Source organism: Saccostrea echinata, unplaced genomic scaffold, assembly GCF_033153115.1.
Source record: "Saccostrea echinata isolate AGI-Se365-2 ecotype Australia unplaced genomic scaffold, CSIRO_AGI_Sech_v1 ptg000041l, whole genome shotgun sequence".
Taxonomy (NCBI): Eukaryota; Metazoa; Mollusca; class Bivalvia; order Ostreida; family Ostreidae; genus Saccostrea; species Saccostrea echinata.
This window is the reverse complement of record NW_026889790.1, coordinates 1,940,162-1,952,799: the sequence shown is the minus strand read 5'-3', so window position 1 is coordinate 1,952,799 and position 12,638 is coordinate 1,940,162. Positions and strand designations below refer to the sequence as shown.

Below are 12,638 nucleotides of genomic sequence, written 5' to 3'. Positions count from 1 at the left end.
TTTCGCTACGACTGGGTGTGTTCAAACAATTCCTGTCTGATCGACTTGGAACGATTTAACAAAACAGCACAAAACTTAGGGTAAGAGAGAGAGAGAGAGAAACTCTTAACAAGACAAAACAAAGCTTTAACAGTTTTTTTCAAAGGTGTACGTTTTCATGTTAAATTAACTTTTGTTTACTTCTGTGGTTCTCTGTATATGTTTGAGATTTTATAAACTGCAAAGTTTACATTTCATGCATTTTAAATGCTCACTGCAGATGGAAAATTGCAAACTACACTCGTTTCTGGAATAAAACGTTCATTGATGGAATCAAAGAAAATGTTGGCATAGCAACCGAAAGCAAAGCTCAAAACATGTCTTCGCTTCAGAATAAAGTACAGAATGATCTCCCGGCCTTCTTTGACTCTAGGAAAAAGTGGAAGTCATGGATACATCCGGTTCGTGATCAAAGAAACTGCGCATCTTCCTGGGCGTTCTCCACAGTAGGTAAATTTTACACAGAGCGCCATCTGTCGTGTTACAATCTTTCTGTGAAAAATTATGTTTTGCGAAATTTGCATTTATCTTCTCAGACGTTGCGGCAGACAGATTGGCGATTGAATCCAAAGGATTACTGACCAATCAGCTTTCGCCTCAGCATCTTCTGTCATGTGACACAAGGCGGAAACAGAGAGGATGCGAAGGAGGGTCTGCAGAAAAGGCTTGGTGGTTCATTAAACGAAAAGGGTACTTCTCTAACCTGCTTCTCCTTGCAATAATATTTTCGATGTATTGTCTATTTCAGCCAAACTTTTTTTTTAGAATCATGACTGAGGAATGTTATCCTTATAACGTCACTCAATCGAACACTTCTGCCAACAAATGTCTGGACAACTTGGACACATGTCCGAATTCCAACTCTTCCACTTCCAAAATTGTCCTATACGTCACACCACCGTACAGAGTTGGGAAAAGTGTGAGTATGAATTTCCTGCATATATACCTGTATCTCCACAGTGTAGAGATTGTATTCTTGGCCATCTGAGGTCAAAGATCACTTTTTGCATCATTATGGGGTATATCCATATCAAATATTTCCCAACATGCATTTTAAGGACCCGGTGTTTGACAGCCATCAAACTTTATATGCATCCTTGTTGCAGCAAATATATATTTCTTTACTTCTTTCCACATTTTATACTCACACCCAAAGGAACTCAACTTATAATTACATTTTCTGTGATAGGAAGAAGAAATTAAAACAGAGATATATAAGAGGGGACCAGTACAAGGTATGCTGACTCTTTATCTCCTGCAAGGCGGGGATAACTTTTTTTTTCTTGTGGACTAGGGTAAATATACATTGCAATTTATTTGTAGGTGGGCATTCTAATAAAGCAGGGGGGAAAATAGGTCATCAAGGTTAATTTTTGTAATTTGTAAAACTATTTTCAATTTGTTATAGAAACATATCTTGAACACTGTTCGGCTTATGGATATGTCAACTTGCCAGCTGATGCTTTCTAAAGTTGATAACGTTGGTGTATTTTATATACCTATTTTAAACATTATGAGGCCAAAAAACATCACACCTTGCCACTTAATGCATCTTGGGGTGTGAAGGTTTTTTATATATAGAGGGTCATCATGACCTTATTTGTAATTTAGTAGCTACATCTATGCTTAGTCAAATATTGATGGATATGTTTATCAGACCTTTTCAGTTAAGTATGGATTCTTCTTATATTTATTGTATTCAAACATTTTCTCGGATTCAAAAAGACAATATTATTAAATGATGATATCAATTAAATTATATTATATCTTATCATAGTAGCAAGATCGGGTCGAGGTCAGTATTTTTCTCTCTTAAGGATAGAGAATTACTACTACGCATTTCTGTATTGAAATATTATATGTTCATCTTTTTGGATAAAAAATAATACAACATAACATCATAAAATTCTTAACAAACAATGAAAGATACATTGTCCAGCAAATGCTCTACCAAGCCCTTATCTTTACTCCTTACAAAAATATTAGCTGCTGTAAAGGACAAACTTCAGATGTACTGTGCTAAAGCATATTCTAGAAGTGGTGTAAATCAAATGTGGATTCTCTTAACCTCCTTTTAGAAAATTTAAAAATCACCAAATTTTTCAAGAGTCATGAACATCAAAACGTACGCCTTTTTACAACCATTCCTCACCAGAAATTAAAGACTAGGCATTTTTGGTATCATGGAACTCGGAAATCCAGAAAGTGCACCGAGCTTAAAGACTGTTGTTTCTTATAAGTTTTTAATAATCATTCAATAAGCTGCAGTTTCTTTGGTTTTATTTTTACCTCTTATAGCCCATACCTGTGGTGTGATGGGGGTTGCAGTAGATGGAATGAACCAGATCTTGGTGACTGCAGGGATGGACGGGGAAATCCGGTTCTTGGGGTTTAAGAAGCACTAGAAAATTGACACCTTACAGACAGAAAACTACATTTCAGGGATTGTACTGCATAGGGAAAGGTAAAATAATTCATACATGTCGTATACATTTATGTCATGGAAGATGTTACACGTACAATGGAAGGAAATAATGTGCTTAAATTATACTATGATTTACAATTTTTTTTTCCTTTGTCAGTGTTAGAAAACTAGTTAATAGAGCATATGAAATAATGTACACACATGTAGCCAAGGTGTGAGGAAAACATAGTGTATAAAAAAAATTAGGAAGGATTTATCTGTGGTTTAGAAAAGCTTGGTCCTTTAAGCTACAGAACTTTTGTACACCACAACTATGAGATAGTGAAAAAATGGAGCAAAGTATTAAAGGAAAAGGATCAAGGTACTGTAAATGTACATTTTTCTGTGTTGAATTAATTTTCACTTTGTATGTGGACACAAATTTGTCATGGAAATTTGTCACGGGTACTTAAAGTGCATTTAAGACATACATTGGTAATCTAAGAAGTCTGCATACTTTTTTAATTGAGGATTGAACAGGAATTGTGATATCGCAGAATTATGACAGCCTGGAAAAAAGTATGATTACAGTATATTGGTGAAACTGGTCATAGTTTTTGCTCTTCATAGAATTCTAACATTGACATTCTACAATGTATATTACAGTTTTTTCAGCAGTTCATTTCTTTAAGGTCTGTCACTTTCCTTGATTCATCTTAAACATATTTTTAATTTTTTTCCTCTAGCTCGATGCTGGCTGTAGCATTGGACAATTTCCAGATCTTTGTGGTAGATTTAGATACTCGCAGAGTGGTCAGGAAGTTTCAGGGTCACAGTAACAAGGTGACGGTGATGCTCGCTGGTTGATCTCATCCGCCATGGATTGTACAGTCAGATCATGGGACTTGCCCTCTGGAAAGTGAGTAAATTGTCCACCAAGCTGCTGCATATGAAACTCTGTGTTCAGTTTTTGATGTAAATTTACAACTAGAAATGATTGAAAGTGTAACAAATTTGTTTTATAGACAAGTGTTTTGTGGAAAAATTTTTGAAAGGGAAAAAGCATAAACAGTCAAAATTTGTTATCTCGAACTCAAAGGGACCGAGATTATACTTTGAGATATCCAAGGATTCAAGTTAACAGGGGTAAAAAACGTAAAGAAAATGTTGTTGGGACTGCCAAATCACGTCGATATATCCCAAGTTTTTTTTTTTGCAAGTTGTATGCTTGTATAACATATGTGAAAATTATTCTTTTCGCAGCAGCTGTATCATCTGTGTGTTGGACTTTCACTTTAGGTTGGTAGACTGCTTTTCAGTGGAGATGGCTGTGACCTCTCTATCGATGTCTCCGACTGCAGATTTCCTAGTGACCAGTCATGTGGACAGTGTAGGGGTGTATACCTGGTACAACAAGACCCTCCTCTCTCACGTATCCCTGGCCCCACTCCCAGACGATTACCAACCACAGGAAGTGGAAATGCCTGACACACGATTCACTGGAGGAGATGACAACCAAAATGGTGAAGGACATGTTTTTATTCTTATTTTGGGCAATTAAGAGTTGTTGAAGTGGTATTAATTTAAAGTTGTGTGAAATGTTGAGAATGATGATATACACTTTATTCTTTTTAACTACTATATAATACTATATTATATAATGAGTTATTTTTATACTATATAATGAATTATGTGATCTTTATCCCATCAATATTTTTTCCCTTATTAGTTTTCTTCATTTTAGCCCTAGTTTGTTTCATGAATCAGATCTGAATAGTGTACTTGTTTATAAAAAATACAAATCCTAGACATTCCTAGATCAAGCAATATAAATATGTACCTGTAAATCTTCCTTAAAGCGATATTAGCTGCAACTTTGATGTCGGGAATTTTTGCTGCAATATTGTAATTAACTATTTCTATGACAGAAAAGAGAACGTTTATAAACTTCTGTTCTTTATATTTGAGATGAAAGAACTATTTATAAGTATTGATTGAAGCAAAATTACATTATTGTCATCCTGTACAATATTGATTTCTAATATAATACTATATATTTCATTGTACAGAACTCTTTCTTCTGAAAAAAATTATTACTTTGTTATTGTCTAATTGATCATAAATATTTAAATTACATACAGATGTATCATAACAGCACGTTTTGACAGCAAAATAAAATACTCAAAAATGCAGCTCATATTGCTTTAAGCATTGTTTAATAAATCCTAGACATTCCTAGATCCAACAGTATAAATATGTACCTGTAAATCTTCCTTAGGCATTGTTTAATAAATCCTAGACATTCCTAGATCCAGCAATATAAATATGTACCTGTAAATCTTCCTTAGGCATTGTTTAATAAATCCTAGACATTCCTAGATCCAGCAATATAAATATGTACCTGTAGCTCTTCCTTAGGCATTGTCAACAAATCCTTTTCATACTTATAGTAATACTGTCATTCATTGTCCATTAAACAATAACACAGGAAGATTTACATGTACATATTGATACAAATGGTTCTATGAATGACTTGTTCTGTGTACAATTACAGCTGAAGATGACACGGTGCTGGATGATGTAGATGATTACGCTTCCCCAGAACAATTATCCTCCGAGTTAGTGACCTTGTCTCTTCTCCCTAACTCCCGCTGGCACAACCTCCTCAATCTGGATGTCATCAAGGTCAGGATTAGTGCAATACTGTATATCACCAAATTTTTGCAACATTTTATTTTCCCAAGATACATATTTGGTATTTATAAGTGAGACAAAATCATCACAAATTCTGGTTACTGTTGTAATACTAACACTCTATACTAATGAAAATATACACGAATATGAAATTTTGGTGAGCAAACTGTCTCACATAATTAGGAGAAAATAACGTTCTCACAAATAAAAAGTGATTTACAGTATTCTCATCTCTCTGTTCTTCATCTTAACTGTAGCTAATGAATGATTGATTAACTTGAAATGTTTAGTGAATTTATTATCTTCTTGTGAGGTAATTGGTTTGGTTAATTAGTTTGATACGATTTCATTCGCAGATGAGAAATAAACCAGAAGAGCCCCCTAAAGTTCCTAAGGCAGCGCCTTTCTTTTTACCCACAATTCCTGGCTTACAACCCAAGTTTGTCGTCCCTGAACACACAGAGGAAACAGACAAGGCCAGTACACATGTACCTAATACGGGTTGAACAATTCACAAACACTGTATTGCTGATTTCTAGTTTTTTTTTTAAATGTCAGTAGGAAATTTTGAAAACTAGAAACACTAGACATATAGTAACAATGACATGTAGAATCATTTGACATAAAGCAACAATGAAATATAAAAACGTGGGACATTTAGTAGCAATGGCATACAGAAACACAGGACATCAAAACTGTAAACTTTTCACATTTTCATTTTCTCCTTGCCCTCTTTCAAGGGGAGACAATTAAGAATTAGTGAAAATTTTCTGACATCTTTCAAAAATCTTCTCAAGAACCACTAGGCCAGAAAAGATTAAACTTGCATGAAAGCTTCATTACATCGTGTAGATGTAAGTTTGTTCAAAACATGAACCCCAGGGGGGTAGGGTGAGACCACAATGGTTGATCAATATTTTACATAGGAATAGATAAGAAAAATCTTTTTAAAAATGTTCTCATGAACAACAAGTCAGAAGAATTGAAACTTATGTGAAGGCTTCATAGTGTAGATTCAAATTTTATCAAATCATGACCCCGGGGTAGGATGGGGCCACATTGGACGACCAACATTTTACATATTAAGAATATAAAGGAAACAGTCTTTAAAAATCGTCTTCTCAAGAATAGCAAAGGCATGATTAATCATATTGATATGAAAACATCTTCAGGTGATGTAGAATCAAGTTTGTTCAAACCATGACCCCCCTGGGTAGAGTGGGGCCGTAATAGGTCATCAAAATTACACATAGAATTATATAGGGAAAAAGTCTTTAAAAATCTTCTCAAGAATAGCAAAGGCAAGATAAGTAATATCTATATTTTCTGAAGTGAATCCATTTTCTCACGATATAATTACAGTCAAACCTCATTATCTTGAACTCGACTGAGAAAAAACTTTGAGATATCCAAGGATTCAAGATATCGAAGTTAAAATACATAGAGAAAGAATAGTTTGGAATGCCAACTCACTTTGATATACCCATGGTATTTGAGATATCAACGTTCCATATACTGAAGCTTAACTGTAGCTCTAAGAGGCCTATATGGTACTTTTTTTTTGTTTCAGAAGAAATCGGGTGCTGATCTTTCTCGGTTTAATTCTCTTGGTGAACTTGGACGTAGACTAGATGAAGGAAAGGAGGGTATGTATTATTATCTATCATGAACGCCGGCTGTTGCCGAAAATTATTCTCTGATACTGTGTATTTTTGATGATACAAAAATCTCCAATTAATGTTTCAATAGTTCTGATTGATTGATTGATTGTTTATTGTTTTACGTCCCATTCTAGAATTTTTCACTCATATAGAGACGTCACCATATACCGGTGAGGGGCTTCAAATTTTGACCTTTACTCGGCACTCAGGGCCATTGAGCAGTGAGGGATCTTTATCGTGCCAACGCCTGCCGTGACACGGGGCCTCGGTTTTTAAGGTCTCATCCGAAAGACCCGCAACTTTCACTCCAAAGTGCCGAGCGCATGGCGAAGGAACAGTTGCTACCTATTTTTTTTTTATCGATTTAGGTCTGTCGCGGCCGTCAATAGTTCTGAGTAAAGTACCTTTGCATTAATTCCTTTTTCCAATTCGTAGATTACCCGAGTTACTCAGGTGAATTATTGTTATCTGTTTTCGTCTGTTGTTATGTCGTGCATTAACATTTGAACATTTTCAGTTTCTGTAGCTGAAGGGGAATGAAAATTTTATGGTCCCTGCCATCTCCTCCCCTCCCCCGAGCCTGAGAGGTTGGGCTATAACCATCAAAATCAATGTAATCTTTAAAAATATTCTTTACTCCTGGACATCAAGCAATGAAACTATTGGCATGATTGTTATAATCATTGAGTCCTCTGCCAAAATTGTGAATTTCATGGACCATGGGTCAGGGGTTCTGGTTTTAGGGTGGGGCTTTTTAGATCATAGTGAAAATGCATGAATTCTTTGAAAATCTTCTTCTCTATTCCTGGGTATTTAGCAGACAAACTAAGTGCATGGTTATGATGAGCAAGAGTGCTTCTTCCATAATTTTGAAGTTCATTGGGTTCAATATAAAGAATGATAGTTCATTGCCAGAAATTGTTTACAGCAGGTGCAAGGTAGCTATCTTTTTTAAGTGTGTCAATTTCTAGCATTTCCCAAATACTCCTTCCTTGTCAGCGGAAACAAGTGGTTTTAAAATTCAGCACAAATAGTAAATTTATTTGTCACCTAGTTACTGACACTGTACAATACTTTATAAGCAAAATTTTAATAAAAGTGAAATCTAACCCCCCCCCCCTATTAATTTTAATCTGATTAAATTTGTATACTAACTTGTGTCTTTCTTCTTCGTGTTTACTTTAAAGAATAGGATAATTAATTATTGCATTTAATTGTAGAAATATATACCTTTAATAAAAGTGAAATCTACCCCCCCCCCCCCATTAATTTTAATCTGATTAAATTTGTATACTAACTTGTGTCTTTCTTCTTCGTGTTTACTTTAAAGAATAGGATAATTAATTATTGCATTTAATTGTAGAAATATATACCTTCAAACTCCGTTATCTTGAATTCAGTGGGTCCAAGAAAAAACTGAGAGATATCCAAGGATTCGAGATATTCAGGGTAAAATACTTAAAGAATAAGGGGTTGAGACTTCCAGATCACTTGGACATATCCATAGTATTCGAGACACTAGTGTTGAGATACCAAAATTCTACTTTATCTTCATAGTAGAAACACAACAATGCACACACAAAAAACATATTATATTTTCTTTCATAACAACTGTCAGAGAGAGTTTTAAATCTTGAATGTAGTCTGTTTCCCATTTATTTTGATCTCGTTATTCCAGATAGAATGAAGACATTCTCCTTGTTTTGGATAACCCTTTTGTGTCCACAACAATACAAGGAACCCTTTTTTGTGCATAACAATACCAGTTAAAGCAACTCATATAACATTCCTATAAATAATACCTCATAAGTTTGTTGATCATTTTTCACACTTAAGTTACCTTACCTTAAAACACAACATCATACAAATCAGTTAATGATAATTAATTTTTTTAATGCTCCAATTAAATATATGTATCGATTATACTCTATTTTGAGAATTTCATGTACCTATTAATCTATCTATCTTTTTTTTAACCATAGCTGCAACTTGAAAAATAACGAAGTTTAGTTAAAAGGCTTACGTAGTGAAAATGCATTGATACTTTGAAAATCTTCTTCTCTGCTATTGAGTATTTAGCAGAGAAACTAAGTCATTGTTATGATGAAAAAAATTACTTCTTTCAAATGGTGAAATTCGTAGTCCATAAGATGAGGTTCTGGAGTTAGGGTGGGGCTCTACATGTATTATCATAATGATCATGAATGGGAAGAAGAGAAGTTATTCCCCTTTGTCATTTACTTCTGATAATTAATCACAGCGTTTGAAATAACCCTCTGTGAGAGCATTTGAAAAACATAAATTTTTACCCAGGGCTAATGATTTTAATTGTATCAATGCTAGGCTGCAGAAGTTAAAATTTCTGCTTATTACATATGTAGTAGCCTAGATGTATTAAACTTAAGGTCAAGATCTAGTAAATGAAAGGAGCCTACAGATTTCTCAATTTGGAAAAATACATTCCTTTAATGATGTTTTATAACTATAAGTTGGTCAAATAAGGTGTTTCAGGGCATAATTTGTTGGTAGACAAGAAGAAAAATATATTTTTAACAATCATTTTCAATGAAAAATTAAGAAAACGAGTGATGATAATAGGAGTTTTTACCATATCAGACAAAGGAATAGTATTCAGATTGCCTACAGTCTCTCAGAAAATGGTAATTTATATGTTCCTAGCCTCTTCTTTAAAATGATATTTAATTGAAGATAGATATCGGGATTACTTTTCACATGATTTCAAATTGAATTTCATGAAAATATTTCATTTTCTACATAATTCTGTTAGAGCCTTAAAGTATGGGGAAGAGAAAGTTTAAATTGATTATGACATCATGATGGATTTAGCACCAAAAAGACATTCTAAAGTTATGTACTAGATCTTGACCTTAAGTCAGGATTCTCATTAACATAGTTTTGATTTGAGGTAAGCGTGATTAGTGAGGACATGTTACATAGCTTTTATGGTTACCAGCTATGAAATGCAAGGTGGATGGCAAAACAACGTATTTAGTTTTACATTTATAATGAAATTAATTTTTAAAAAAGGCAATTATTTTCTCAGGGTTAGGAGATGTTAGGCAGGGCTGACAACTTTTACTAGCAGTCAACCCTGCATGTTTAGCTAATTTTACCATGGGTTTCAAACATGAAACGGAAATAACAATTTACATTGGGATTGATGTGCTCTTTTGCTAGGAGATGCTCCACTTTGTTATGTTTGGTTATAGTGATAGAGTGTAAATAGCACTGGCATGTACAGGCAAGTTTCTGAGTTGTTGCTGATTACCAGACTAACTATTTTTTTCATTCCTATTTACAATTTTTCTCTTGATTTTGAATTTCAGTTTATTTGGTATTATATATAATTATTTACCATTCCGTAAATCCTTTACAGGATTGTATTATACTCAGGTGACTGGTAAGGCCCTTGGGCCTCTTGTGTATATATGCTGTATTGTGTATTTTTCCTTTTCATATCTTACAAAATAAATAATGGAACTTAAACAGCTCACTCTGATTTTCCTGAAAGAACTTGGTCCCTCTGCTGTTGATAACGAGATTCGATGTTTAGGACCTGATGCGGGGGGATCTGTGACCACTATGTGCCAGTTCCTTCACTTGATTAGTCATGTTCTGGACACCAAGAAAGACTTTGAAGTGGCCAATGCTTATCTGGAACTTTTTCTTAAGGTAAGTTTTTGTACTGTGATGAACTGTCTACTGAGATGGAATTTTCTGACAGAAGATCGATTGCTTATTTGTCAGCAATATTTCAGTCATAGAAATTAAAGCATAGTACACCATAATCAGCAAAATTTGAGACTCATCAAAATTGAATATGAAAATATAATAAAAGAAATATATTGCTTTATCAACTTTATCTCTCTTAGCAGAGGGTTATTATCTCCCACTTTTTTTAAAAATGAAAGGACATTAAATCTCATTCGTCTTGACGACCTAGAAGCTTGACTTACCTATCAAAAGTTTTAACTTTGACCATAATTTTTGCTTCAGAAGAAACAGAGCTTTTACATTTTTAGCTCACCAGAGCTGAAAGCTCAAGTGAGCTTTTCTGATCACCTGTTGTCCGTCGTCCATCCATCCACCCGTCCGATTGTCTGTCCCTCTGTCTATCAGTCTGTCAGTCTGTCCCACTTGGTTTTCAGCACTTTTTTCTAAACGCTTGCAGATATTGAGCTGATTTTTGGTATGGGAGTGTACTATGATGAGTTACAGATCAAGTTTGCATTTGGTGCTTCATTGATTTTTGACGGAATTACGACCTTTTCAATTTTTAAGGGTTTCCATATTTTTTTCCCTAAACGCTTCCAGTTATTGAACTGATTTTTGGTATGTGACTTTACCTTGATTAGTTATAGATCAAGTTTGCATTTTGTTCAGCTTCAATGATTTTTGACGGAATTATGGCATTTTCAATTTTTAACAGGAACCAGATTACACTTGCTGGTAGGGGACTAGTATTGCTAATGCAATACTCTCAGAATGCTTGTTTTGGTTAATAACACATTTTATTGAAATAGAAATTTCATGGAGAATAATTATAAAAAAAATGTTTTTTTTAAAAGATAGAGTTAAAAATATCAGTTTTTATTGCTGCCTTGTGTACATTCAGGGAAACTATTAATGTAATACATGTAGTACAGTCATAATTGTCTCATTCTTTCATTGCTAAAAAAATGTTCTTATTGTAAATTTAAAACAAGAGGTTGTAAACTTACAATTAAAGGATGAGACAACAGTACAGTTAATCCTCTGGGAATAATTATATTGCCTGCTTTAGACAATCTAGTACATTATCTTTATCTGTCACATTAATACTACAATTAAAATCCTGTTTGAAAGTGATGCTTGTTTTGAGGTTAAGGTCAAGCCTGGGTGATGTTTGCATTCACCAAAGGTTGGCATTTTATGAAATGTATGCTTCATTCTGGTTTAAATTACACATTTAATTGAATTATTATATGATATGATGGTTTTTTTTTCTCTCTTATTAAATACAAGGATATTATTAATTTCTAAAGGTTGGATAATCTCATCTCTCATTAAAGAAGTATGTCCAAATTTTATAAACATATTCCTCATATTTTTTTTTAAAAATCCTTTTTAATTTTTTCCTAAGTCAAATTCTCATCTTTTTAAAAGCTGCATCCTTAGATTTATATCCCTCTGTGGGGCCCTTGCTGACTGGTCAGCTTTGATGAATTCTCAGTTAATTAAATACTACATATAGTACCTTTACATTTCAATTTAACAATGAATATTTACTAGTAGTCAATTAGATAGCCTAATACTTGTTTTCCCCACAGCTGTGAAGTGATGTTTGAATAAACATACAGTAAATATATTTGTTGTTTTGTTGTAGATTTATGGTGATACAATGTCCAGTCATCCTGAACTGGTTGAAGTTCTGAGAGAGGTGAAAGGAAAACTGAATCAGACGTGGACTTCCATACAGGATCTGTTTACCTTGAATTTAACACTTCTAACCCATCTCAGGACAGCTAAAATCTGAGAGAGAAAAGAGAGAGAGAGAGAATTGTGTGTGTAGAAGAGAAAGAGGGAAAAAATTGTGTATAAACAGTACACATCTGTCTTACTTGAATAAAATATCACTATAAATCTTTCTTTTACATGAACCTTTTGTTTACAAAATTAGAGATGCTTACTCCTCCATGGCATCTGATCCCACCTCTGTTTTCAGAGGTTCATGTTGACTCTGCTCACAGTTTATTTTGTGGAATAGACTTTTGAGCATGATCACTGTTCTTTATCTTTACATTTCATTAGAAGGGACTTGGGCTTTGCATGGTGTTGAT

General features: G+C 33.9%; 2 protein-coding genes across 2 annotated transcripts; both read left to right on the top strand.

Moving 5' to 3' along the window:
• The first annotated feature begins 598 nt into the window (after positions 1-598).
• LOC133200725 (uncharacterized peptidase C1-like protein F26E4.3) lies at positions 599-3,298 on the top strand. The gene is made up of 5 exons (XM_061336503.1): positions 599-729; positions 805-958; positions 1,229-1,274; positions 2,338-2,503; positions 3,190-3,298. The coding sequence occupies exons 2-4, from the start codon at positions 809-811 to the stop codon at positions 2,442-2,444; spliced, it is 303 nt and encodes a 100-aa protein (XP_061192487.1). The 5' UTR covers positions 599-729; positions 805-808; the 3' UTR covers positions 2,445-2,503; positions 3,190-3,298.
• A 1-nt stretch (position 3,299) lies between these two features.
• LOC133200815 (WD repeat-containing protein 36-like) lies at positions 3,300-12,334 on the top strand. Its single transcript, XM_061336631.1, has 7 exons — positions 3,300-3,362; positions 3,743-3,966; positions 4,998-5,128; positions 5,494-5,625; positions 6,708-6,783; positions 10,331-10,491; positions 12,185-12,334. The coding sequence occupies exons 1-7, from the start codon at positions 3,322-3,324 to the stop codon at positions 12,332-12,334; spliced, it is 915 nt and encodes a 304-aa protein (XP_061192615.1). The 5' UTR covers positions 3,300-3,321.
• The last annotated feature ends 304 nt before the right edge of the window (positions 12,335-12,638 follow it).

What these genes read in the sequence shown, in the direction of transcription:
- LOC133200725 (XM_061336503.1), top strand. Translation starts at nt 809, where the DNA reads ATGACTGAGGAATGTTATCCTTATAACGTCACTCAATCGAACACTTCT. An exon ending in CGTACAGAGTTGGGAAAAGT is followed by an intron (nt 959 to 1,228) that starts GTGAGTATGAAT and finishes TTTCTGTGATAG; the next exon opens with GAAGAAGAAATTAAAACAGA. An exon ending in TAAGAGGGGACCAGTACAAG is followed by an intron (nt 1,275 to 2,337) that starts GTATGCTGACTC and finishes TACCTCTTATAG; the next exon opens with CCCATACCTGTGGTGTGATG.
- LOC133200815 (XM_061336631.1), top strand. Translation starts at nt 3,322, where the DNA reads ATGGATTGTACAGTCAGATCATGGGACTTGCCCTCTGGAAA. An exon ending in TGGGACTTGCCCTCTGGAAA is followed by an intron (nt 3,363 to 3,742) that starts GTGAGTAAATTG and finishes CTTTCACTTTAG; the next exon opens with GTTGGTAGACTGCTTTTCAG. An exon ending in ACTAGATGAAGGAAAGGAGG is followed by an intron (nt 6,784 to 10,330) that starts GTATGTATTATT and finishes TTTTCCTGAAAG; the next exon opens with AACTTGGTCCCTCTGCTGTT.